Raw genomic sequence first — 27,812 nt, 5'->3', positions numbered from 1 at the left:
CCGTCCTGGCTAACGCTGGGTGGGGTTTGCAATGGAACATGGTTCTGATCTATGTTCATCTTCCCCTGAGTCATACAGGGCCCTGCAGGTGCCTCCCGGGGCAGCGCAGCTCAGGCACAGATGAGACCGAGGTTAGTCCTGTCTACACTGCAGCACCCAGCCGCGCTCTGAGGGTGTTGGCAGCCACCGTGCGCTCAGTGGCTCCTGCAGGAACAAGAAACGGAGAGTGCAGACAGGGCCAATCCCTCCTCACTCATCCCTCCCTCCTCTGACTCCAGCCTTCCCCACTCCTGGATCCCTCCCTTCTGCCAACTCTTACCCTGCCCAAGATCCTCCTGCTCCTCACACTGGGGTCTTCTCCCCTTTGTCATTTCTGACATGGTTCTCTTCCTCCTTGTGGTCTCTCTCCCCTCCCCTCACCCCTCCCCTCTCATAACATCCCCCAACCCCCTCCCCAGCGTCTCTCTCATGATCTGGGCTCTTCCCTTCCTGCTGCTGCAGCCCCCTCCCCACTCCACCCCACCCTTGGCCACAGCATCCACCGCTGACATTGCACCCACACATCCCCATCTGTCCCTGCACCCCCACAGCCCAGCAGCCTGCTCCCCGCACCCCCTTCTCTGCCCCCTCCTCTCCCCCAGCTCACAGGCCTGGGACTGGGAACTGAGGGAGGGGGCAGGCAGGTGATACCCTTTGTACCATCCCCATGGGAACAGGGCTGGGGGCTGGTCAGCGCTGGGAGGGGATAGTCTCTGCCACGGGTGTCACTCTCAGGGACAAAGATTCCCTTTGGCCTGAGCTGGGACAGGACAGATTATTAGGGGAGCAGTGTTTTTACCCTCCTCTTTGTAACCAACATAAAAATAAGGATGGAGCGTCCCGGAGAAGGTGTCAGTGAAAGTGAAGAGATGGGACCTGTCAGTCACACTGTAAAAGGAGACCTCGCCTGCTTCATAGTCCAGGAAAACCCCCACCCGGCTGGGCCTGATGCCTGTGGGGAGGGGGATCTTGGGGGGGGAGGTGCAGGCCTCGTATTTCCCATCCCTCAGCCACACAGCCCAGTATCCATTCCCAGGAGTGAGTCTGACCTTCCCTGTCCTGATCACAGATTCCCTACAAACCCCCACAGTCCAATTTATTTTGTCTCCCACCTCCACCTCCCAGTAAAACCTCCCGCCTGTGAATCCATTTGTGCCCAGGACAATCGGATAAGTATTGAATCTCTCAGGATTGTCAGGTCGATCCTGTCGTCTATCATCGTATGTCACAGTTTTCTGATCCTCAGACAGGATGAGGTTGGGATGAGCCGTGTTTGGATCCAGAGTCACGTCCACTGGGGAGAGAATTAGAGCCAGTGCTGGGGGCAGGGGCTGGTCACTGGGATCAAAGGGCAATTCACCCACATGCCCATTAATCACTGTGATATGGGGTTCCTCACCCTTAAGGGGAGTCAGGAGCTCAGCTAATGCTGAGGGGACAGGGGCAGGGGGAGGGGGGTGGGGAGCAGGAGTGGAAGGGAAGGAAGGGGGAGATCTCTAGGCAGACACCAGGGAATCAGAGGGGGACGAAAGGGTGGGGGCCAGGGATGCAGCAGGCACCAGGGAGGGCACGTACCAGGGTGCAGAGGGTGAAGGGAGGAGTGGGCGCCAGGGTGATGGGGAAGGGGAGGGGTGGGCACCAAAGGGGGAGGGGAGGGGCAGGTGCCAGGGGGTCGGGTCGAGGGGAAGGACATGGGGGGAGGGGAGACAGGGACGGAGGGGAGACGGGGGGAGGGTGTGTTGAGGGGGCTGAGGGTGGGTTGCACGAGGGGAGCAGAGAGGAGGGGCAGGTGCCATGGGGCTGGGAGGAGGGAAGTAATGGGGGCAGAGGAGTGGCGGGGGGCGGAGGGGGAAGGGTGGGGGAGGGGGAAGGGCAGGCTGGGCGGTGGAGAACACCCCTGGCACAGCCGTTGCCACCAGGTGAGGGAGCCCCTCCCCCCTTCCCCTCCCTTCCGCTCCCGAGGTCCCTGCCGCCCACCACCTCCCTCCTCTCCCCCCCATGAGCCCCCCCGCCTGCCCCTCACTGCGTCCCTCCTCACCCCCCAGCCCACCGCTCGCCATCCCGAGGACGAGGTGCGGTGAGCGGTGGGCGGGGGTCTCACGGGGGCAGGGGTGAGGTGGGATGCATCGAGTGACGGCCAAGTGGGGGAGGGAGGTGGGGGAGAGGCCTGGGGCCCAGTGGGGGTGGAGTGTGGGCGGGGCAGCGGGTGGAAGAGGTGAGACGGGGGGCTAGCCTCCCCCAAGGGAAGCTTCGCCCACTGCTCATGACGGCAGGCGCCAGGGGGCAGAGGAAGGTGCTCAGGGCTGGGGCAGGAGGCAGACATTGGGGGGCAGCAAAGGAACGGGAGGGGCAGGTACTGTGGGAGCTGCTGTGGGGCTCTGAGGCCACTCAAGCCGGTTCCCCGTTGTGCTGGTTGCTACACGGGCAGAGGGGGATCTTCACCTGGATCTGAATGACTGAGGGCACAGATCCCAGGGACTGTCAACAGGACAGTTCACGGGATCCGGAGTCACCTAGGGCGGCACAAAAGGAGCTCGGGGCCTAAGTCCCTGGTTTCAGCTCCACGGTGAGGCACAAACCTCCTGCTGACCCCGTAGCTTCCAAAACTCACTCACAGTCGAAGTTTGTGCAGTAAAAGTTCCCTCCGTGCCTGTGTTTCTCCCTCCAGCCATGACCATGGCTGCCTCCCTCTAGGCGCGTGGACGCCTATTCCCCTGCCTGAGCCCCAGCGTGATCCAAAGACTGGGGGAAGATCGGGGTCCAGCCACCCCAGCCTAGTTTGGTAGGCGGGCTCAGGGGCGCTCTCTCAGACCGGGTCCCTCAGGCGAGGTCACACAGCATCTGGTTGGGGAGGGCTTCCCTCATACATTTTAACCCAGTGGCTAGAGCATTCCCCTAGGATGGGGGGACTCCCAGTCCCTGCTCTCCTCAGGCAGAGGGGGAGCTTAAACTGAAACAGGGCTCTGCCAGTCTCAGGAGAGCGCTTTGACCACTAGGCAAGGCTGAGGTGGGGGGCTCCCGCACTCTCTCCTGCTGAGGATTTTCCATGGTGGATAAATAAAGGTCCATTGGTGCAGGGACGGGACCCTGGCTTCCCCCCTCGCCGGGGGGGTGCTCTAACCCCCCAGCTGTAAAGTCAGCTGCATACTTGCTCTCTCTGACCCAATCACAGGTGCCGACTCCGTGGGTGCTCCGGGGCTAGAGCACCCTCAGAAACAAAACAGTGGGTGCCCACCAGCCATCCTCCAATCAGCTCTTTGGTGGGCCCAGCTGTTTGGCAGTGGGCAGGAGGTGCTGGTGTGGGGCAGAGCGGGGGCAGGAAGAGATGGAGCAAGGGCAGGGCCTTGGGGGAAGGGGCAGAGTGTGAGCAGGGCCTTGGAGTGGGGGTGGAGCACCCACCCAGAAAGAAGAAAGTCGGCACCTGTGCCCAATGATCTTTAATTATTCAGTCCGTCGTGGAACAGCTTCCAGAGAGAGGAGGTCTCAGAACAGACTAACTTATACCCCAGGGGTTAGGGCCCTCCCCGGAGAGCTAGAAGGCCCTTGTTCAAATCCTTCCCTGCCTTGGGCAGAAGGGGGAATTGAAGCAGGGTCTCCCAGGTGATGGCTTTAACCACGGGGCTACAAGTCATTGCCAGCTCCTCCACCCCTGGCCGGTTTGTGTGGCGTGAGGAAGGCGTCCAATTCATTCCCACAAGATCTGCCGTACGTGCTAAGCAGCCTGACTCCAAGAAAGGGGATCCCTTTGTGGATCACTGAGCAGAGAGAGGTGCCCGTCTCCACGAGAGAGGCTGGGCTTAGCACACACCACTTTCATCCGCATCTCCTATCGTCTAGCGTAGGCATCTCCTCACCTCATGTCTTGGCTTTTGTGAATCACAGTCTAAGGGCAGGTCTTCGCTTAAAATCCTGCACCGATGCAGCTGCGCCGCCGTAGCGCTTTCACGAAGATGCTCGAAACTGAGAGGAAGGAGCTTTTCCCATCAGTTTAGTTCATCCAGCCCTGCCCCGCCCCCGGCTCAGTGCATTAGGATACCCTGGCGTGCGAGGAGCCCGGGGCTCCCGGTGCTACAGTGTGCGTGCACATCCACTGGACTCTCTCATCCCTGCTGGAGCTGCCAGACTCTCCCAGCCTGCTCGAGTACACACACATGGTCAGGCTGCGAGCCAGGTGAAAACACGCACACATAGCCACAGGTGTGAGGCAGAAAAGCTGCTGTATGGGCACAATTTGTGGCAACTGGGTCAGGGGAGTGTCACAAGCTGGTTATAAAAACCTGTCTGCCCTTGCAGTGGGGACAGGGCCTGCCTCACCCCAGAGCCAGGGGGACACTGAACAGCTCTTGTCTGCTCCTGTTACACGAGAAGAACACTGTGGGTAGAGCTCGGTCTGAGCATGGAAATCCTGCCGTTGGGAAGAGAGCTGAGCCGTTCAGTGCCAGTGATGGGCAGATAAGAATGGCCATCCTGCAGAACCCAGGTATGGCCCTGGGAAGGGGACACCAGGGGATATATTTCATCACTAATCAGCCCTTTCCCAAAGGGAGTGTGTCCCTGTGCTCAGCAATAAATCTGCGTTTCGTCAGCCCCCAGTGACATTGCTATTTCCAGCCGACTGAATGTCACAGGGAAATGCTCTGTGCAGGGAAAGGAGCAGAGAGCTCCCAGGGGAAGGTGGGTCTCACCATGGATTCAATGCCAGCGGTATGTACAGTACCTGTGTAGAGCCGGGCGCTTCTCCACTCTGCAACCAAACACAGACAGAGGGGTAAGAACGCCCCTGGACACAGACACACTGAGCAGGAGACAATGTCACACAGGGGTCGTACTGGGGGGAATGGAACTTACTGAGCTCAGCCTGGAGTTTGTCTGAAAATAAAACAGAGAAATGAGTCAGTGTCACATTATCTTGCAGAAGGGAAGTGAGTGAAAAAGACCTTAAAGCAAGGAAGCCTCCTGGGAAGCAAAGGAAAAGGAAAGGAAGAAATACAGTACAGTAACCTCATCTGGCCACCTGGTCAGGAGCAAGAGGTTGTTAGAGCTAAAGAGGGATCCTTCAGCAAATGAAAAGTATTAACCCTGTGAAGCCAGTAGAAAGCCACATTAAGTACACTGGGTGAAGCGAATGATAGGAATTAGGGGGTTAAAATGGAATTAGAAGAGGGAATAGCCAAAAATATAAAACAAATAAAGGGAACAATTGAGGAGGGTAATGACAATGCCGAGAGACTGATTTCTTTGCAACAGTTTTTACCATACTGAGTGTGGTGGGAAGAGACCAGCCCTGGAGCTGCTCTTTTCAAGAAATGAACATCGGGGCTTGAGGTGTGAAGCAGAGATAATAGAACAGACTGATTATGAAAGAGCTAGACGCCACCAAGACCAGAGGAGATCCTTGCCAGGTTGCAAATGCCCAAGAGTTGTGAAATGACCTAAGAGCATTATGGCTGAGCTGTTAACAATAATATGCATCTCATTAAAATCAGCTACTCTTCTGGAGAATCGGAATGTTGTAACCAGCTTTTCAAATTTTGGTAGGACTTGTCCTGAGAATGACAGCTCAGTGAGCCTTGGGGAAGGGGTTGGAATAGGGGCAGGGAGGAGGCAGAGTTGGGGTGGGGCCTTGGGGTAAGGGGTTGGAATGGGGGGTGGGGCTAGGGTGGGAAGAGATGGGGTTGGGCGGGGTCGCATGGAAGGGGTGGAGTGGGGTCAGGGCCGGGGGTAGAGGGGGCTCGAGCACACAGGGGAAATGGGGAAGTCAGCGCCTATGGTGGTATTAGTTAAGTTTTTCCTCGGTGATGCCCTCATCAGGGACAAACATTGTCATTCATGTCCCCAGCAGTGATCCTCACACATGGTGCTTGCCGGGCCTGTGTGAGGCCCACGTTAAAGAAGCGTTGCTCAGTCATGAAATGGATTCAAGTGGCTCGAGACCTTTGCCTAAAGCAGCACCTGCTTGAACAGGCTATGTGACCTGCTTTCGTTTTGAGGTCCTTGTCTGATTGGAAGTGGCCCTTGGGCTCTGAGAGCACTGTTGCTTCGCGGTCCAGAGCAGGTGCCTCTCTCAAGAAACGGGGGAGCTGTTCCCCATTGCATACACCAAGGAAAGGATCTCATAAGACCAACTGAGACTCCAGGAGACTCACTTTGCACAGGGCTGGTGCTCGTGTGCGATATGGCATGGGTGCCTTTAACCTTTCCCTGGTACCATGCGGAGAGATGAGAGACCTGGTGTTATGGGCTCTGGTTCCGGCCCCAGGGCATCTGTGGAGTCTGGTACCAAAGAGGATGACGGTGGCACTGACTGTCTCCGTGTCCGTGGCATTCCAGGCAGCTACCGACCTCCTTTGCCTTTCACCCCAACCTCTCCTTTGGTCCAAGGCTATGCCATCTATAGCCCCATTGGCTGAACAGGCTGTTGAATCAGGGCCAGTATCGAGGTTGGTGTGGGAGATCTCAACAGCGTTCACCGTCCTTGACTTCGGCACTGTCAACCAGTCCAGTACAACTGATGACTTTGGGACTGACACTGCCTCCAGCCTTGGCATACGCAGTGCAGCTGGAGCTGCTTCCATTATCAGCACTGGTCCCTGCCTTGTTATGGGTAACAGATGAGTCAGGCCAGTTACTTGCGCCCTCTGGTCTGGCTCTGACTTTATTCCTGGAATCCCAAGGCTTCTCAGTTTCAAGGTTGGGATCTTCCTTCTCCTGGTCTCCACAGCCAAACCAGCATCGGGGACTGTTTACAGAGCATTATAGGCATCAGGGCTGGTGCTTCTCTCATGGTCGAGATGGGGGTCTCTGGCCACAATGCCTTATCCTTACCAGAGGCCTCCATGGAATCTGTGGGACCTTCCTGGGTGATGGAGGCCATACTGCTTAGCTCAAGCAAAGGTGACATTGCTGGTCAGATCAGCAGTAGGAAATATAGGCCCACCACAGGTTCCAGCACTGGTGAGCTTTACCCATGGAGTATTTCGAGGCCTATCAGGACCTCTTGTCCCCTGCTTCACTGGGGATTCAGGCAGAGTTCCTTCGATGAATGTCCATCAGTTAGCGGATGCCCTGCAGCCATCTGCTCCTGGTAGCGTAGCCCTCCCGATCAATGATGCACTACTGTAGTCTGCAAAGGTTTCTGGAGCCTGCTGACTTCCATGCTGCCCACCACACTGCATTGATTCGGCCTTAACTGGAGTATTGTGCCCAGCTCTTGGCGCCACATTTCAGGAAAGATGTGGACAAATTGGAGAGAGTTCAGAGAAGAGCAACAAGGATGATTAGGGGTCTGGAAAACATGACCTATGAGGGAAGATTGAAAGAACTGAGTTTGTTTAGTCTGGAAAAGAGAAGACTGAGAGGGGACATGATAACAGTTTTCAAATGCCTAAAAGGTTGTTACAAGCAGGAGAGAGAAAAATTGGTCTCCTTAACCTCTGATGATAGGACAAGAATCAATGGACTTAAATAGCAGCCAGGGAGGTCTAGGTTGGACATTAGGAAGAACTTCCTACCTGCCAGGGTGGCTGAGCACGGGAATAAATTGCCTCGGGAGGTTGTGGAGTCTCCATCACTGGAGATTTTTAAGAGCAGGTTAGACAAACACCTGTCAGGGATGTTCTAGATGGTGCTGGTCCTGCCATGAGTGCAGGGGACTGGACTTGATGACCTCTCGAGGTCCCCTCCAGTTCTATGATTCTATGAAAGTGCACAGAAAGGGCTTCTTCTCTCACTTGGCATAAACTCCCTCGTCATGACTGCTGTGAATGATAGAGCCCAGCAGGGCAGGTTTAGGTCCATTCTGAAGGACAAATTCTCCAAAAGGATGGATTAAATGGGCAGGAAGATTGACACTTGCTCCTCCCTGCACATGGGAATTGTATGCCAGCAGGCATTGCTGTCCAGTTATGACTTCATAAATTGGACAGTGATGCCTAAGTTTGCAAACCAGCTGCAAGTAGCCACTAGAGAGGAATTTCAGGAATCTGATTTTCGGCAAAATCTACAGGGTTCTGACCAGAGTGCGGGGTGAGGGGCTCAGCCTACGTAAGCAATGAAGTATGCAACCTTCTAGTTGAAAAAAAGCCACATAATTTTGCTCCATGATCTAAATTTTCACCGTGAGATTCTGTGCTCGGAACCTGCAGCATCGGTGCACGGAAGAGCTAAGGTGACCGTGACGGGTTGGATCACAGAAACCCCCTGGGGCTGCCAACTGATGTGCCAAGACTATGTCTGCCCCTGCTTACCCTGCCAGCTTGGGACTCCAGCACCCTGTCCTGTGGAGCCAGACACGCCAGTCTGCTCCAACACAGACCCAGGGTCTGAGCCACATGCCCCAAAGCTGCAGGCTTATCTGAAAGCAACTTAGGAAGTGTTCCTGTCTTTAACACTCAGATGCCCAACTCCCAATGGGGTCCAAACCCCAAATAAATCCAGTTTACCCTGTATAAAGCTTACACAGGGTAAACTCATAAATTGTTCGCCCTCTATAGCACGGATAGAGAGATATGCACAGCTGTTTGGCCCCCCCCAGGTATTAATAAATACTCTGGGTTAATTAATAAGTAAAAAGTGATTTTATTAAATATAGAAAGTAGGATTTAAGTGGTTCCAAGTAATAACAGACAGAAAAAAGTGAATTACCAAGCAAAATAAAATAAAACATGCAAATCTAAGCCTAGTACAGTAATAAAACTGAATACAGATAAAATCTCACCCTCCGAGATGTTTCAATAAGTTTATTTCACAGACTGGCCGCCTTCCCAGTCTGGGCACAATCCTTTCCCCTGGTTCAGCCCTTGTTCCAGCTCAGGTGGTAGCAAGGGGATTTCTCATGATGGCCGCCCCCTGTGTTCTGTTCTACCCCCTTATATGGCGTTGGCATAAGGTGGGAATCTTTTGTCTCTCTGGGTCCCCACCCCCACTTCTAAATGGAAAAGCACCAAGTTTAAGATGGAGTCCAGTACCAGGTGACATGGTCACATGTCACTGTGAGACCCCCCCCCAAGCCTTCATTGCTCCCAGCCTGGCTCACAGGAAGGCCTGCCTGCAAACAGCCACCCACCGTCAATTGTCCTGGTTGATGGGAGCCATCAAGATTCCAAACCACCATTAATGGCCCACACTTTGCATAATTACAATCGGCCCTCAGAGTTATATTTCATATTTCTAGTTTCAGATACAAGAGTGATACATTTATACAAATAGGATGACCACACTCAGTAGATTATAAGCTTTGGAATGATACCTTACAAGAGACCTTTTGCATGAGGCATATTTCAGTTACATTATATTCATACTCATTAGCATATTTTCATAAAATCATACAGCCTGCAACGTCACTGTGACTTTTAACATTCCTGGCATCCGCCGGATCCTGGGCTGCTCTGGTGCCAAAGCAGCCCCTGAGGTAAGTCAGGGCTAGTCCACATGGGTGTTGCAGTGATGTCATCTCCAGAGCACCGTCTTCTAGCATACGGTGACTTGCATGCACAACACCCTCATTTCTATCCTGGGGCTCCCTATGGTTTTTCATAGGCCAAAGCACATAAAATAAATTTCCCCTTCTGCGGGGTTCTGATATACTATAAATAAATTCATTTATTTATTTTCTCCCCTCTTGTCACTTTACCTTTCTCTCTGTGTTGCCTCCACAAGCAGTACCCGGCCAGGGCAATGAGAACCACCAGGAGAGCCAGGATCACCCCCAGAACCACTGTCCAGGCATCGACTCTTGGGAAAAAGAGCTCTGCAAGAGAAAGTGTTATTGACTTGGGAACAAATATGTACACAAGAATATTAGAACAGCCAGACTGGGTCAAACAAATGTTCCATGTAGCCCAGTATCCTGTCTTCTGACAGTGGCCAAAGCCAGATGCTGCAGAGGGAATGAACAGAACAGGGCAATAATCACGTGATCCATCCCCTGTCACCCACACCCAGCTTCTGGCAGTCAGAGGTTTAAGGACACCCAGAGCATGGGGCCACATCCCTGCCCATCTTGGCTAATAGCCATTGGTGGACCCGTCCTCCATGAACACACCTGCTTCTTTTCTGAACCCAGTTATACTTTTGGCCTTCACTAGATGGCAATGAGCTCCACAGGTTGACTGTGCGTTGTGTGAAGAAATATTTCTTTTTGTTTGCTTTAAACCTGCTGCCTATTTGTTTCATTCCTTGGTTCTTGTATTATGTGAAGGGGTAAGTAACACTTCCTTGTTCACTTTCTCCACACCCGTCACAATTTTATAGACCTCTGCCCTATCCTCCCTTAGCTGTCTCTTTCCCAAGCTGAAAAGTCCCAGTCATTTTAATTTCTCCTCACAGTGAAGCTGTTCCAGGCCCTTAAACATTTTTGTTGCCATTCTCTGCACCTTTCCATTTCTAATATAGCTTTTTTGAGATGGGGCAACCAGAACTGCCTACAGTATTCAAGATGTGGGCATACCATGGGTTTATATATATTTATTATGATATTTACTGTTTTATGATCTACCCCCTTTCTAATAGTTCCTAACATTCTGTTAGCTTTTATTAATACCACTGCACATTGAGTGGATGTTTTCAGAGAACTATCTGCAATGACTCCAAGATCTCTTTCTTGAGTAGAAACATGTAAGTAAGACCTGATCATTGTATATGTCTAGTTGGGATTATGTTTATCAATGTGCATCACTTTGCATTTATCCACATTGAATTTCATCTGCCACTTTGTTCCCCAGTTTTTTGAGATCCCTTCGTAATTCTTCATAGTCTGTTTTGGACTTAACTATCTTGAGTAATTTTGTATCATCTGCAAGTTTTACCATCTCATTGTTTACCTCTTTTTCAGACCTTTTATAAGTATGTTGAACAACACTGGTCCCAGTACAGATTCCTGAAGGACATCACGATTTACCTCTCTTCTTTCTGAAAACTGACCATCTATTCCTACACTTTGTGTCCTGTCTTTTAAGCAGGTACTGATCCATGAAAGCACCTTCCCTCTTATTCCATAACAGCTTACTCTGCTTAAGAGCCTTTGGTGAGGGGCCTTGCCAAAGGCTTTCTGAAAGTCAAGGTACCCTGCATGTACTGGATCCACATGTTTGTTGACCCCCTTCAAAAAATTCTAATAGATTAATGAAGCATGATTTCCTTTCCACGTTGACTTTTCCCCCAACAAATCATGTTCACCTATGTGTCTGGTAATTCTGTTCTTTACTATAGTATCAACCAATTTGTCTGGTACTGAAGTTAGGCTGTAACTGCCAGGCTCGGTTCTGGAGACTTTTTGTTTTTAAATAAGAATTCTCTTCATCACCCCCTTGAGAACTGTGATGTTCCAGCACAGAGAGAGAAGTCACATACAAACCTAAATACTCTTGCTTGAAGCTTGCAGCGTAACACAATGTTTTGTTTTTTAGAATCCAGAATCTTAACACCCAAGAACCCAAAACAGAGAGGGGCTGCTCCCTAAGGCAGCAGGCACAACTTCCACCTTGCAGGGCCCTAGAGCTCAGTCTCTAGCCCAAGCCCAAATGTCTACACTGCAATTTAACAGCCCCTTAGCCCAAGCTCCACAAGCCTGAATCGGCTGGCATGGGCCAGCCATGGGTTTTGAATTGCCGTGTAGACATATCCAAAGAGAACTAAGCTTATTCAGAAGTTTCCAAGAAGTGCTCAACATGTTGAAGATCCAGGCCAATAAATAGGAGACACAATGATAAATACTTTCTGCCCATGTCTGTGGCATCTCAGTCCATCCATGTGCGGCACGGACGGGCACTGACCTGCTATGGAAATCGCTGACTCTCTCTCCTGGTCGAGTCGGGGGTTCCTGACACAGCAGGACACTTTCTGGTTGGACTCTTCTGTTAGAACAATGGCAATCTCTGTTTGAAACAGGCCACCGGCCTCTTGGGATATTTTTTCAGAGGCTGATGGAAAGAGCTTCCCCTGGAGATCTCTCCACTGAGCCTCAGGCTCTGGGTACCATCCAGATGATCGACACACCACCTGGATCCCTCCATCCTGATGTCCCTCTACAGAGATGTCAGGATCGGAGCCCAAACCTACAGAAGAAATAAATAAATTTGTGATAACCCAGTAATGAGCCAAAAGCTTTATTACACTGTTATCAAAAGCCATTTCCTATCAAACTAATAATTGAATGTGAGTCCACGAGTGCAGCTGGTCACCTAATTTGGCCAGATTCCTATTTGATATAGAGTAGAATTAATGTTAATGTCAGTGCTGTTCTATGCACAAACTTTCTCCAGTTTAGTTAACCTGGTTTAGTTAATCAAGTGCAAATCCCTTAAATCAAGACTAAAACGAAATCAATATAAGCCATTTCCAAACTCGTTTCAGAGGTTCCACCTGGATGTTTCCACTAGTTCAGCAGTTCTCAAATTTTAGCAACCTAAGGACCCCCATTTTGATTTCAAATTTTCAGAAAACCCCCTTGCCCAACCCACTCAGCACCAGGCCCTGCTCTCACTCCACCCCTTCCCCCAAGACCCCATCCTCGCCCCACCTCTTCCTGCCCCTCCTCTTCCCCACCTCTTTCTATCCCCTCCCCTGAGCACACCCCGTCTCTGCTCCTTCCCCTCCCTCCCAGCCCCTGCTGCACACCGCTGAACAGCTGTTCCCCAGCACACAGGAAGCACTGGGAGGGAGGAGGCGGTGTTGAGGGAGGAAGGGGAAGGAGTTGATCAGCGGGGTCAGTGCACTCCCTGGAGTACCTGGGGGTCCACGGACCCCATTTGAAAAACTCTTCACTAGTTCATTGAAACCAGTGTATGTGTATGTGTAAACAAGCCTTAAATAATTCACTAATAAAAAACTTTATTATAGGGGAATTCAGGTTGCCTTGGCAGGGCCTTGTATCCTTCCAGAATGCTGAAATGGGTAGCAGAAAACTGATACCTCTCAGAGCCAGGAAATACACTCACCAAAACAGAAACACAAACCATGGGCGGCAGGGAAAGCTGAGCCTTCCCAAACAGCCAGGATGTGGCCCATCCACACTCCGCCCCTTCTCTCCGTCCTGCTTCTCACTCTGCAGGTGTCCGGCTCTTCCGGGGCTGCCAGCCTCCTGATGCTCTGGGGCCAGGGGGGCTGGGGCTGCTCTGCCCGGCTTCGGAGTCCTGGCACACCGGGGCCGGGAAGGCAGGGGCCTTGCTGCCCAACAGCCCAGTGCTTTGGGGCCAGGAGGGCTGCGGCCACGCTGTCTGGCCTCCCCACACTCCAGGGCCGCGTGGTGCTCCGTGGCCGGGAGGGCTGGTCCCTTCGTCCCTCCCAATGTACTGGTCAACAGCCTGGTGCTTTGGGGCCAGGAGGGCTGTGGCCACACTGCCCAGTGTAATGGCAAAAACAACAGCCAGAAAATTTTCCTACTCCAGCCCTCCCAGCCCCGGAGCACCAGGGGTAGGAAAATTTGCTGGCTGCTGTTTTTGCCATTACATTGGCACTCCAGCTTGGAAAGGCTGGAGCTGCACTGCCTGGCCTCCTGGTTCTCGGGGCCAGGGGGGAGGACGGGCGCAAACCTGGGGCAGGGACCAGTGGCTACAATGGAAGGGGGCTGGGGGCACAGGGCAGGGGCCATGCCCACAATGTGAGCTGGGCTCCATTGGACACAGAGGGGATGAGGCCTCGGGTGGAAGGGGCAGGGCTGGGTCGGGGGAGAGATGGGGGCTGTCGCAAACACTAGATAAGGTCACACTGGGGATTTTTTATTACTGATGAGCTAAACTGAAATAAAATTATCTTAATTTGAAGCAAGTGTCTTGTGAATTCAAATGGATTTCTTTATTGCGGGGTCAGTCTGTGGGCAGAGAGGCCCTTAGGTTGCTTGGAAATTGCATACAGACCATCCTAGAGAGGGAAAACAACCGCCCAGAAGAGACAAAGAAGGGATGGGTGTCTGGTACCATTTCCGCTCGGGAGTCTTCACCAGAAAAGCACAGGCTAGCAGGGGTTCTCACAATAATTTTTTTGGTGGCCTAAGTGTGTGCAGCCACTCCGGTGGCCACTCTGAAAAACCCCTCTCCGACCTGCAGCCCTTAAGCAATAGCCCACCCTGAGGAAGGTGAGTCAGGAACTCACTGGCCAGCTACAAAGTCCCAGCCTCCCCATGCCTTGGCCGGGTGGGAGCCGGGCAACTGCCCAAGGGAGTGCCTCAGTGACCGAACCCTGCTGACAAGAGCCACCTCCAGTGCCATTCACACTGGTCCCACATGTCTTGTTTGTCTTACAGAAGCAATTACAGGTCCCAGCTGAGACTGGGTCCCCAGCGGGCTGGGCATGGTGCACATATCATAGGAGACAGTCTGCGCTGAAGAGTTTACAGTCTCAACAGGCATGATGGAGAAAGGGCGAGCAAGGAAACAGAGGCACAGAGACGTGCCCAAATTCTTGCACAGCTCAGTAGCAAAGGCAAGACTGGAACCCTGTCCCCTGACACTCAGTCGACGGCTCTATCCACCAGGTAACCTTGCCTCTCACTTATTGCTGGTCTAGCATATGTGCACCTGCTTCACATTCTCCAGTGATGCTGGGTGAGCGGCCCCATAATCCTGCCAGCTCCTGAGCAGGGGCAAGGGACTGGCTTTCCCGTTGATGAACACAGACCGTGCCTCTCGCCACAGACACTTCGCGGCAGGTGTGAAGGGTTGAATAAGAACCACTGGAAGCAGCTGTGCACAGTTTAACTGATGGGCAGGGAGGCTAAACTCTTCCACTACTTTCACTTGCAAAGGTAATTTTAGAAACATTATTTGTAATCCCCTTGGGCTTAGAGAAGCCCCTTTAACACCTGCCTCAGGCAGAGGAAGGGCTGGGTGTTCCAGAGGGAGCAGGGTGGAGAGAGGGAGAGGACAGGGGTGGAGGCGCCAACTCCGTGGGTGCTGCGGGGCTGGAGCCCCCCTGGAGAAAAATTAGTGGGTGCACCCATGGGCAGCCAAGCCCCAGTGGCAGGCGGTGGGCTACAGGACCCTGAATATCAACCACGGTTACCCTGTGGGTGCCAGACAGGAGGCCAGACATTAGCGTGAGGAGGATCAGCTATTGTTTGGCCCCAGGGGTGCACAAGAGAGTTGTAATAAACACAACATATTCATATCACCCAACTTTTTAGGCGTGTTTGTGTATTTGATTAACCCTGTAAATGTAACCCATTAATGCTACCCCAGACTCCCAAGAGCCACAACACTCTTCGAGACAATCTGAGTACTTGCGTGGATTTTAGAGCCCTTAGAAAAAACAGTCAACTAGAATAAACCTTCACCAGAGCAGAGCTGCTGCCCCACTGTAATGAGATAAATCAGGTGTCATCTCACAATGAATCTTTGATCCACTCATACCCTACTGAAGACATCCAAGTATCACAACAAGTTACTGACCTGCCACCTGTAGTTCCAACAAAGCTTCTTCATAAGCCACTCTAGACTGAAAAAAACACTTGTACTGTCCATCGTCGGAGGGTTGGATATCGCGTATTCTCAGGGAAACACTCCCATCGGTGATGTGGTCTTTTAAGAGCTCAGTCCTTCCTTGATATTCTGGCATCTGCTCACCATACTGATCCTGCCCATCGTGGTACAGATGCACAACTGCAGAGTACTGGGACCTGAACCATCTCACCTCCATGCTCTGAGCATCCATCCTGGGGGAAAGGTGGCAGGGCAGGAAGGCCTCCCCACCTAAGGAAGCGGTGATTGGATGGGCAGGTCCAGTTACTGTGAACTGTGCTGAGAAAAATGCAATGAAAATAGAAATTAAATTGACAGGGGGCTGAGGGTGGCATTAATTCAGCAGTAAGACAAAATAAAAGAGCGTCCTGCATTAGAAGTGAACACCCCGTCTCCATGCAGTGCCCTAGTCATGTCTATAAGTGCAGAGAGTCACATGCTTGGGGTAGCTGCATCTTTGACTCCCTCTGGGGTCTGCTTAAGGATTGTCCCTCAGGTCTCAGGCCTCCAGCTGTCACCTCTCTCTGGGCAGGGACCCATGGCCCTCTCTCTCCACTGGGGTTTAAGGCTTGCAGCTTCATAGAATCATAGAATATCAGGATTGGAAGGGACCTCAGGAGGTCATCTAGTCCAACCCCCTGCTCAAAGCTTCCTTGCAATTCACTGTGGTTTTCCCACCAGGTCTGACCAAAGTTCAGCACCTGTGCTTTGCTTTCCATCCCAGGGCTATGAACAGTGTGTGCCAGAGGTTACCAGTAACCAAACAGGTTTTCCAAAGCAGGGAACATTTATGGACAAAAGCCCGAGAGAGAAAAGTTACCATAAACCAATCAAACATCTTACACTTATCGCAAAGGATTCTCATCTGGCACATGGGGACAGACTCTCTGTCAAACCTTTCTCTAAGGGTTTCTCTCAGTTTGTAGCCCAAGATCCCAGGCTTCTGGTTAGTTTAAATCAGCTTTTCATACCAAAAATCTTCATTCTCTTTGGTTTCTGGAACCTGCTCTGAACTAGTTTAACCGCCTGGGGTGGTACTTCTCTGGAGCTGTTATCTGTCCCACAAGAAATTACACCCCATCATTTGTATATCCTGCAGGAGATGGGGTGACCCTCCCCCACGGAGTAGATTACAATCCGGAGCCCACAAAGATACATATAGAACGGATCGATACTGTGAAGTTCCACTCGGTATGCTTTATGAAAATAGGCTTATGAATCTGAAAATGACATAGCTGGAATGTGCTTTATGCAAAAGGTCTCTTGTAACACATCATTGACAAAGTTATAATGTGCTGAATTTGATTTCCCTATTTGTATGCATGTATCGTTCTCATAGAAATATGAGGTATGAACCTGTATTGCTGGTGTAGTCATACCAGGTGAGGGCCGTCAATGGGGCATCAGGACTTGGTGACTCCCATTGACAGGACAATTGGCTGTAAAAGGCCTTGTTTACCTTAAAGCCTTCCTGTGTATGGGTCAGGCAACCTAGGAAGAATGGAGACTGGGGTCTTACACAGACATGTGACCATGTCACCTGATACTGAAATCCATCTTGAAGCGGGTACTTTTCCAGAGTGGGGGTGGGATTCCAAACAAGGGTTTCCCCGCCTTAGGGAAATTCTATATAAGGCGGGGGAAGTAAACAATGAGGGTCTTCATCTGGCTTAAGAGATGGCCTCCCCACCCCAAGAAGATACCTGAAAGCATCTGGAAACAAAAGAACTGTAACTACAGGGGTGGGAGAGAACAGGCTGGACCCAGGTCAGAAAAGGCAACTGACCTGGGAAGCATTTTACTTGAAATAACATCGAGGGTGAGAAGTTATCATCTGTAACTGATTTCTTAGTGTATTAAGCTGAGCCGTGAGTGTTTTGGTTTATCTTGCTTTATGATTTACTTTGTTCTGTCTGTTATTACTTAAAACCACTTAAATCCTACATTTTATACTTAATAAAATCGCTTGTGTTTATTAATAAACCCAGTGTAAGTAATTGTTACCTGGGGGAAAAACATAGAATCATAGAATCATAGAATATCAGGGTTGGAAGGGACCTCAGGAGGTCATCTAGTCCAACCCCCTGCTCAAAAGTAGGACCCATACCCAATTAAATCATCCCAGCCAGGGCTTTGTCAAGCCTGACCTTAAAAACTTCTAAAGAAGGAGATTCCACCACCTCCCTAGGTAACGCATTCCAGTGTTTCACCACCCTCCTAGTGAAAAAAGTTTTTCCTAATATCCAACCTAAACCTCCCCCACTGCAACTTGAGACCATTACTCCTTGTCCTGTCCTCTTCCACCACTGAGAATAGTCTAGAACCATCCTCTCTGGAACTACCTTTCAGGTAGTTGAAAGCAGCTATCAAATCCCCCCTCATTCTTCTCTTCTGCAGACTAAACAAACCCAGTTCCCTCAGCCTCTCCTCATAACTCATGTGTTCCAGACCCCTAATCATTTTTGTTGCCCTTCGCTGGACTCTCTCCAATTTATCCACATCCTTCTTGTAGTGTGGGGCCCAAAACTGGACACAGTACTCCAGATGAGGCCTCACCAATGTCGAATAGAGGGGGACGATCACGTCCCTCGATCTGCTCGCTATGCCCCTACTTATACATCCCAAAATGCCATTGGCCTTCTTGGCAACAAGGGCACACTGCTGGCTCATATCCAGCTTCTCGTCCACTGTCACCCCTAGGTCCTTTTCCGCAGAACTGCTGCTGAGCCATTCGGTCCCTAGTCTGTAGCGGTGCATTGGGTTCTTCCGTCGTAAGTGCAGGACCCTGCACTTATCCTTATTGAACCTCATCAGATTTCTTTTGGCCCAATCCTCCAATTTGTCTAGGTCCCTCTGTATCCTATCCCTGCCCTCCAGCGTATCTACCACTCCTCCCAGTTTAGTATCATCCGCAAATTTGCTGAGAGTGCAATCCACACCATCCTCCAGATCATTTATGAAGATATTGAACAAAACCGGCCCCAGGACCGACCCCTGGGGCACTCCACTTGACACCGGCTGCCAACTAGACATGGAGCCATTGATCACTACCCGTTGAGCCCGACAATCTAGCCAACTTTCTACCCACCTTATAGTGCATTCATCCAGCCCATACTTCTTTAACTTGCTGACAAGAATACTGTGGGAGACCGTGTCAAAAGCTTTGCTAAAGTCAAGATACAATACATCCACTGCTTTCCCTTCATCCACAGAACCAGTAATCTCATCATAGAAGGTGATTAGATTAGTCAGGCATGACCTTCCCTTGGTGAATCCATGCTGACTGTTCCTGATCACTTTCCTCTCATGTAAGTGCTTCAGGATTGATTCTTTGAGGACCTGCTCCATGATTTTTCTGGGGACTGAAGTGAGGCTGACTGGCCTGTAGTTCCCAGGATCCTCCTTCTTCCCTTTTTTAAAGATGGGCACTACATTAGCCTTTTTCCAGTCATCCGGGACTTCCCCCGTTCGCCACGAGTTTTCAAAGATAATGGCCAATGGCTCTGCAATCACAGCCGCCAGTTCCTTTAGCACTCTCGGATGCAACTCATCCGGCCCCATGGACTTGTGCATGTCCAGATTTTCTAAATAGTCCCTAACCACCTCTATCTCCACAGAGGGCTGGCCATCTACTCCCCATGCTGTGATGCCCAGCACAGCAGTCTGGGAGCTGACTTTGTTCGTGAAGACAGAGGCAAAAAAAGCATTGAGTACATTAGCTTTTTCCACATCCTGCGTCACTAGGTTGCCTCCCTCATTCATTAAGGGGCCCACACTTTCCTTGGCTTTCTTCTTGTTGCCAACATACCTGAAGAAACCCTTCTTGTTACTCTTAACATCTCTCGCTAGCTGCAGCTCCAGGTGCGATTTGGCCCTCCTAATTTCATTCCTACATGCCCGAGCAATATTTTTATACTCTTCCCTGGTCATATGTCCAACCTTCCACTTCTTGTAAGCTTCTTTTTTATGCTTAAGATCTGCTAGGATTTCACCGTTAAGCCAAGCTGGTTGCCTGCCATATTTACTATTATTTCGACACATCGGGATGGTTTGTCCCTGTAACCTCAACAGGGATTCCTTGAAATACAGCCAGCTCTCATGGACTCCTTTCCCCTTCATGTTAGTCCTCCAGGGGATCCTACCCATCCCAGTTGTGCACGTCTCTCTTTCAGTGATATAGAGGGCGAACATTTTATGAGTTTACCCTGTATAAGCTTTATACAGAGTAAAACGGATTTATTTGGGGTTCAGGCTCCCAGAAAGGCTGAACTCTGGGCGCTGGGAAAGTCCCTGTTAACTGAAAAGCCCCACGGCTGAGTGAATCTCAGTTTCTGTGAACTGCAGAGGGGCGTGGCCCAACCTCTGAGTCTGGGCTGGAGCTGAATTGGAGTGTCTGGCTCAGCAAGACAAGAGTGGAGGGGCACCCGTTCTGGCAGGAGGGTTGTTCTCTGTGGTACCCCAGAGCATCAAGTGACAGTCTCAAGGGGGTCTCTGTGACCGAACCCATCACAGATACTATCTATGGAAAGGGTGCAAAATAGACAGAATATTCATGATGTTAATTTGATAGTCCCCAAATATGGCATGCGGTTGCCATATCTGCCACCCAGGGTTCACAGGTGAATGTTATACACTATCCCTATCATCGCTGAATAGGGCTGAACACTTCTCACAAGCACCTTGGGTATAATGGGTAATGGGGAGGGGGGGGCTGGTTCTCTGACACACCAAGGACTTTTCATGCTGCTCCAGTGCAGTGCCCTCCCTGACTGCTGTAAGGATGGTGTAAGGGCCAGCAGGATGTGAAAAGAGATCATTGCCACTGTGCAGGTAAAGTCAGAAGTCAGATAATGAAGAGGGAGAAGGAGGCAGATAGAAAAGTGCAGGGGGCAGAGAACCAGCCATTGTGGAACTGAACAGAAAGGGGGGGTCTCTGGGCAGAGACTCAGCATCCAGAGCAACAAAGAGAGCTGGTTAAATTAGCAGAATGGAAATCACAGCAGGAGGGAATCAAAATGTCTGTGCAGCTGTGGGGACAACCCCGGGGGTGCCATGGGATACGATAAGACTTTCACTGAGGGCACAGAATGAAGAAGGTCTCACTCTCACCCCTAGACGGCTGTGCCTAGTGCAGTGTGAATGACCTGTGGGTTTATTTCATAACTGGAGAGTTGGGAAGTCATGATTTGTTTGTGGCTGAAGAGTCTGATCTGTGACTTACATGGTCCAGCGGTGTAGTGTAGCGGAATTGTGTAGTGTCCCTTTAAATAGTTTGTGAGCCCAGTAACGGCGCTCACCATGTTCTATGTTTTAGAAGCCTCCAGTCAGAGCAGCAGCGTGTGTATAGATAAACACCATCACTAGGACCCAGCTGTGCTCTGCGGTTTATGCTCGTTGTGTAAAGAGCAAAAGACCAGGGCTGGATTTAGGGGCAGGCGACCCAGCCAACCACCTGGAGTGCCAGGATTGGTGGGCGCCAGGCTCGGGGGGTGCCAGGCTTGGGGTCCTGTGTCTGTTAGTGACAAAAGGGAAAACAGAATGTTTGAAGTGAAATGTTTCAAGTATAGATGTTAGTACATTCCAGTTATTCCTACAATTAAAAATTTTCTTTGAGGAAACTTTTTTTTTTGCTTATATAGGCATGAATAGATACAGATGTACAGATCCTAGCATGCACATTTATTGTCTTATATGACAGGGATAAATCATGCATGCAAATCGTGCATCAAAGCCATGAAATGGGCTACAAATACAATAAAAGAAAAGTATTCAAAAAATTAACCAATGGAAGGGGGGGCAACAAAGAAACGCTCCTCGCCGAGGGCACCATTTGGTCTAAGGGCTGGCCCTGCAAAAAGCAGACGTGGTTTACGAGACAAGGCAGTGAAGCGAGGTGGATGGTGATGACCAGCAACAGAACATCAGCAAACCCAGCGAGAAGGCCGGAGCTCCTACCTGACACCAGACTGTGAACCTGTAGAGCGAGGCAGAGAGCGACGTAGCCGGGCAGAGCGGAGCTCACTGTGGAGCTGGGAGAGAACAAGGGAACCTTCCCCATCATCGTAGCTGGGTCTGGGGAACAGGAGAAATAACAAACCAGATGGTGAGTGAGCGGGATGCGGTGACAGCGACACAGGGCAGTGGGGAGGAGGTAACAAGCACCAGAAGGGAAGGGATTTCCCCCACAGGTCTCGCCTGCCTGGCTCTGAGCAGGGTCAGATGTCACTGGGCCAGCAGCCGGTCCATACCACACTCACACCATGGCTGCACCTGTGGAGATGTCTGGTGTAATTTAGATTGCCATAGGACATCTACACTGAACACATCACCGGCCACCGACAGTGCCAGGAGGCATGAGCTGGAGCGACATGGTGCATCAATGATGAGAGAGGGACCGAGAGACTTTGTCCATTGGACCATATGAACTGGAGCCATAAACTCACTGAACGTTAAATCTCACCAAATGAGGGTCAATCCATCCTCATCATCGCATTCACTCACTGTACTCCACACCTGAACATAGCCATTATATGAACAACATACCCTCATACCTCAATGTCTGTCCTTTGACCCGTTAACCTTTTACCCCCAATCGGGGATATTGCAGATTATGTATTCCTTAGCCACCCGATCTCAAACCGAACTTCTTCTTACACCCCTTGACAATCTGTACGTTATTCCCTGATAACCTGAAACGTCTGTGCTTAAATTCTGTACCGTTCACTTTTTTAAAAAACATCATCTTAATAAAAATTTTAAATCTGTAAACTCTCCAGGGCAAGGATGGTTCCTCACTAGTGGTGTGTCCAGGGCACAGCACAATGGGGCCCGCATCTTGGTTGGGCCATTTAGGTGTTACTGTAATATAAATAAATAAATGAGAAAGGGGGTATTAAGGAGAGCAAGTGAGTGCAAGCAATGCCTCTGAGCGTGGTAGGAATGGCCCCTTATTGCTGTAGGAGAAAGCAGCGCCATCTCCCAGCCACACCTGTCTTGGGTGAGGGCATGGGCAGTAGGTATCACAGGCCAGGGAGGCTCAGCCTCCCCAAACAGCCCAGCCTGCCCAGCCCAGCCCATGCTCTGCCCCCAGCCCCCACCTGCCTGCTTCCAGTTCCCTCTTTTCCGCTGGGACTTGGGCAGGGGCAGCCAGCATGTGGCTGGGACTTGGGGCAGCTGGGGCCGGTACAAGCACCGGCCTATGGCCAGGACTCAGGGTGGTGCTCCGGGGCTGGGGGTGGCGCTCCGGGGCTGGGGGTGGCTGGGGTGGCCTGGGACTGGGGGGCCAGTGGCTATGGTGGGGGTGCACCGGCAGGGAGGGGGGCGGGGACTTGGGCAGAATGGGAGAGGCCCAGGGCTAGGGTCCTGCAACGGGCAGGTCACGTGCTGCCCATAGGTGAGGGCTCTCTGAGGATCTCCCTAAGAGCAAATCAGCCCCCGGCCCCAGTGATTTTACATGTCAGTGACCCACCCAACATCTCCAGGGTTGGTGCAATGTCAGGGTTGAATTATGATCAAGGTCACCACATCTCTGTGGCCCCTCAGCACCGCGACATTTAAACAATTCTAAAGTGAGATTCCCAGAGGCGGTACGGTCTGTGGTCCTGTCTCTGACAGCCGGGAACACGTAGCCTGTAGGGTCCTTAGGCTTCCTAGGTGTGTCTGCAATCTGCGGGTACCGGGCGTAGGAGTGCCCAAGTGACTGCATACGCCGGGCATCACCTCTGGCTGGCTGGGGGCTCACTGGAGGGCTCGTGGGTCTCTTTTTGGAGTCTTTTTCCTACGTTCACCCTCTGGAGGGAGAAGGCTGCGGTGCTGGCAGGCATGGCCAAGGAGACTTGGGACCAGGTCAGTCGCCTCTTGGATGGCTTCCTCCGTACGGAGAAGTTTTGATTTTAGTTCCTGGTATTTTTCAGGATCTGTGTGAAGGGGTGTACTGGCCCCTCGTTAGGCCACCAGGGACAGACCAGTCGCTGCAGGCCTCAGAAGGCCACGTCCCCTCAGCCTGGCTGCACCCGCTCCCAGTGGAAGCGACAGATAAAAGGAGGCGGCCCAGCCCAGTCTGGGCCGGCGGAGGAGGAGGAAGGATGTGTGTTGCAAGCTCCTGCAGAGAGGCCGGAGGCTCCCCAAGCAGTGGGAACCTGAGACCCAGACTACACTGTGAGCAGCCAGGCAAGCGCAGAGGTTGACAGGGATGCTGAGCTGCGGCGAGCCAGGAGGTGTATGAGAAGCGCCCTGGGGTAGGAAGTGACCCAGGGAACGTAGTAGGAGCTGATGGTTCATCCCTCAACGTGGAATTCCCTGGCTTCATCGGGCCCTGGGTCGGAACCCGGTGGAGCTGGATGGGCCCGGGTGACCCTGCCACTCCCCCACTTCCCGCTAGGTTTGGCTACTGTTTGTTCTGCCCGGCCCAGAAGGTCAGGAACCCGAACTGTTACTGTCGGCCACAGGCAAGAGGCTCGGAGGCTACAGACTGCTTGTTCTACCCTGCCTGTGGGTTGATATTTGCTCAGCCCTGCCAGGGATCCCGAGACCCCACTGTTGCAATTATTTGATCCCACAGGGAGTCCAGACACGTGTGTGACGGCATGGGCGGCGGGTGAAACCTGGGCTTGGGGAAGCTAGCCCCTGGCCTGGCCCATCCCTTCTGCCTGAGGCTCTTCCCCTCCCACCAGAGCCCAGAGCCCCACCCTGCATGGCCACCACCGCCTCCCCCCACCCCCGGGCTGCCTGAGTGCCCCCAGCCCCAGAGTGCCAGGCGGGTGGCGCAGACCTGCTCCCGCAGCCCCGGAGCACCAGGCAGTTGGGGTGGGTGGCGTGGCCTCCCTACCCCAGTCCCAGAGCACGGGCAGTTGGGCAGGCAACATGGTCCCCCTCCTCCAGCCCTGGAGCACCAGGTGGGCACCTCCCCTTAGCCCCAGAGCACCCCCTCAGCCCCGGAGTGCCGGGTGGGAGGGCAGGCAGCATGCCCCCCCACCAGCACCAGAGCACAGGCCGGCCCCCACTGGCCCCAGCCTGGGTCCCTGGCCATGGGGGGGAGGAGCCCCCCACAGCACAGCACCAGGAAGCAGGAAGAGGCCTGGGGGTGGCGCGTCAGTGGGGCCATGCAAGGCTGTTTGGGGAGGCTCAGCCTTTCCCGGCCTTCGATCCCCACTACCTCTGTGTGAGGAAGTGTACGACCTCCACACTGGATCTATGAGCGTGGCCCCCTTTGACAAACAGCCCCCCCCCATCACAATCTGACGTTCAGTTGGTGAGAGAAACCATTAAAACGTGAGTCTACAATTCCCTGGTCCTCTTTGCTCCTAGACTTAGGGCTAGGTTCAGAAAGATTTAGGTGCTTTTCGTCAGTAAAACTTTCGTTGGCCCAGGGTGTGTTTTTTTCAAACTCTTGACCGACCCAAAAGTTGTACTGATAAAAGTGAAGCGTAAACACAACCCTGTAATGTAACTCACAAAAGCCAGCACGCTACGCATGGAACTGCCTACGCTAGACAATGGGAGGTGCCAGCCACAGCCAGGAACCCTCTTTGGAGATACCCGCCTCTGCTGGTTTTGCAAGAAGCCAGGGGAAGCGACACTTCCCTCGCACCTTTTTAGCCCCCTGGTTAGAGCACTCACCTGGGATGTGAGCGACCCAGGCGACAGCCCCCCTCTGCCTGAGGGTGAGAAGGGATTTGGACAGGGATCCGCTCTTTTTAGGAGCGTGCTCTGAGCACTAAGCTATGGGATACTGTGTTGCGAGGCCCCGTCAGTCTGTCCTATTGAAGCTGTTGCCCTCTGGATAAATAATTAAAGCTGAATTGGAGCAGGGGGACTGGACTCTGGTCTCCCACCTTGTGGGTGGGTACGCTAACCACCCTCCGATAGCGTCAGTCTCATGCGTGTGTTTTCTTGTGCTCTCTCCCTCTCCTTCAAAGAGTGATCTAGGCCAGAGCCTGAGAGAGGGAACATAAACTTGAGTAGGACCCGCTTGCCGGGGGGTTACAGCACTGACCAGCGTCCAGGCCTGTGTCCCCAGTGCAGCTTTACCTGGAGAGACAGGGAACGCCTCACATCAGCATAGCCCCATGGTTCGAGCACCCTCCTGAGTCACCAGCTGCCTGGGGACTCTTACCATAACCCAGTTGTGGCTCTGAGGCCCCGTCCCCGTCTGGAACCAGGTCGGGGGAAGAGCCGTGCAGACAGCTGTGGGGAGCTGCACACCCCCCACCTGCCCTGGCCCGGGGGATGGAGGGTGGGGATATGGGCTGGGGGCTGTTCTCAGGCCCGCCCAGCCTGGGCACACGGGGGGGTCTGTGGCTCCCCAGCCCTGCTCCGGCTTCCAGCTTGGCTGGGGGGCGGGGCCTTCAGGGAAAGAGGAGGGGCAGGGGCGGGGCCATGGAGGGAGCAGGAGCTCCTGGCCCCCCATTTTTGGGAAGGCTCCGCTCCCCTGTGCTGAAGGCCTTTTCTTCCCCTGGTTTGTGACTTGCTCTGGGGCTCATGCGGGAGATAGGCACCGGGCGCCTACAATATGGCAGCAGGGCACGTGCCCAGAGACAGAAACATAGTCAAAAGCTTAGGTGCTGAGTGAGTTTAGACCCCTGCATTTTCAGCTGGAATTTTGTGCGCCACTGGGGAGCCTAAAACGGGAACCTGGTGCCTAAACCCCAGACTTAGCTGCCTGGCTCCTTTTGTGCCTCGGGACCTTAGTAACGAAGGGGAGGGAAGAGAAACACACACACGCACACGCCATCATAACCTCACCTAAGGAAAATGACATAGGGTCATTACCTGCCCATCGCATCTAACATTAAAGAAAGCAGATGAGAGGAAGGGAGGCCAGCACTGTGGATCTCTGAATTTGCATGGCCACTTCCACAGCCTTGTTTATTTTCAGAGTAAGGAGGTGCCTGTTGACCCCTATGGCCTTTTGGCAGTAACACCTCATCTAGATTAAGTACTGTAAGGAAATCTCAGCCAGAGCCATTTACCTGGAGCTCCCCTACCTGCTGAATCCCGGAGAGACCTTTTCCAGCTGTTTCTGCCTCTGCAGGGCGCTCCTACCCACAGCCATTTGAGGAAGAGTTGGTCTCACAATTGTCCATTTCCCTTGCTGAGGCTGTCTCATCCATTCCATTCAGGGAGTCCTGGAGCCCAGGGGCTTGAGGCCGGATTCTTCATGCTTTATTGATTCATTTAAGGTATTTTAAACTGTCCTGCTTCCTGATGCTTCCACCTGCTGCAAAAATGAAAGTAAGAAACCGGCTGGAAAATTACAGTCATAGACTCCCTGGCACACGTTGATTGCTGCACAGAGATCAAAGTTCTCTTAAAGAGACATACACCTGCAGTAAGTACCAAGATGGCAGGTCAGGTGCCAGCAATCTCAGTGATCCATGTGAGCCAACCTGGGGTGTGTCAGCCCTGAAACCTGCTTTTCCTCCTCTCCACTGATCACTATAACAACAATAAATTCTGTTTATACCACACCTTCTGCATCAGCTTTCTGCTCCCGATCTGAGCAGCTACTCAAAGTTTGGGGCCCTGTGGGTTTTTCCAGGTGGGAGAAGAAATTGAAGGTGGAACATGATATCTTTGGGGCAATCTTGTTTATTTACAAGGAATGGACAAAATTAGGTTTCCCTGAACGTGGAAGGAACCAGCAACAGGTTTCTTGCTCACAACACCCAAAGCATTCTTCAACAAGCACCCCAAAACCGCTCTGCAGGCTTTTCCCATGGCTGTGCTGCCAGCTGTTTGGACACGCTGTGGCCTTGTCTACACGGCCACTTACAGCCCTGAGACTTTCCTCGCTCAAGGGTGTGAAACCCCCCCCCCCCTGAGCGACACAGGTTTCAGCGCTGGAAAGGGGCCGTGTAGACAGTGCACCAGTCCTGGGAGCTACGCCCCTCGTGGGGATGGCTCTTTACAGCGCTGGGAGAGCTCTTGCTCCATGGCAGCACTTTAACGTCAGCTGTGTAGACATACCCTCTGTCTGTCTGTCTGTCTGGCTTCTCCCTCACCCACCCTTACTCTAAGACAATACTTCACTCTGGAGCCCTCTGCTGACAGACTCAGAATGGCTGGTTGGCTCACACACACCTTTGTCGCAGGTGGGGCTGTTCAGCTGGAGCGTCCAGCTAGCTCAGACGAAGGGTGGAGGTTACAGCAGTTTAAATGAGCTCTAATCTGACGCTCAGCGGAAAACTAGCCTGTGACCATGTTATTACAGACTCTGTTGTAATCCGTACACACAAGGGGGCTGGATGAAGGTTTCACAGTCACTAGCAGTACTGGCATTTCCTCACTTATGACCAAGCGCTTGACTTCGCAACCTGAACA

The 27,812-nt window shown here is 52.3% G+C and overlaps 1 protein-coding gene across 3 annotated transcripts; it reads right to left on the bottom strand.

Moving 5' to 3' along the window:
* Positions 1-578: 578 nt before the first annotated feature.
* On the bottom strand, positions 579-26,757 carry LOC140895986 (butyrophilin subfamily 1 member A1-like). 3 transcript variants are annotated; one of them, XM_073307027.1, is made up of 8 exons: positions 26,462-26,757; positions 21,447-21,563; positions 15,423-15,770; positions 11,811-12,092; positions 9,671-9,787; positions 4,888-4,908; positions 4,757-4,783; positions 579-1,333 (listed from the first exon to the last, which is right to left on the bottom strand). In XM_073307027.1, exons 2-8 carry the CDS (start codon positions 21,550-21,552, stop codon positions 771-773), a joined length of 1,464 nt encoding a protein of 487 aa, XP_073163128.1. In that variant the 5' UTR covers positions 21,553-21,563; positions 26,462-26,757; the 3' UTR covers positions 579-770. The 3 variants fall into 3 exon arrangements, with proteins under 3 accessions (XP_073163128.1, XP_073163129.1, XP_073163130.1); XM_073307028.1 differs by having other exon boundaries at positions 26,477-26,757; XM_073307029.1 differs by lacking the exon at positions 26,462-26,757 and adding an exon at positions 25,325-25,401.
* Positions 26,758-27,812: the final 1,055 nt, after the last annotated feature.

The sequence above is a fragment of the Lepidochelys kempii genome, chromosome 11 (assembly GCF_965140265.1).
Source record: "Lepidochelys kempii isolate rLepKem1 chromosome 11, rLepKem1.hap2, whole genome shotgun sequence".
In the NCBI taxonomy this organism is placed as follows: domain Eukaryota; kingdom Metazoa; phylum Chordata; order Testudines; family Cheloniidae; genus Lepidochelys; species Lepidochelys kempii.
Note: the sequence above shows the minus strand (reverse complement) of the source record. Positions and strands in the feature narration are given on the sequence as shown.

Excerpts from the sequence above, each read along its gene's own strand:
- LOC140895986 (XM_073307027.1), bottom strand. The coding sequence starts at position 21,552 with ATGATGGGGAAGGTTCCCTTGTTCTCTCCCAGCTCCACAGTGAGCTCC. Across the intron at positions 9,788-11,810 it reads GTCAGCGATTTCCATAGCAG|AGCTCTTTTTCCCAAGAGTC; the intron begins GTCAGTGCCCGT and ends TTTCTCTTGCAG. Across the intron at positions 4,784-4,887 it reads CAAACTCCAGGCTGAGCTCA|AGTGGAGAAGCGCCCGGCTC; the intron begins GTAAGTTCCATT and ends GTTTGGTTGCAG.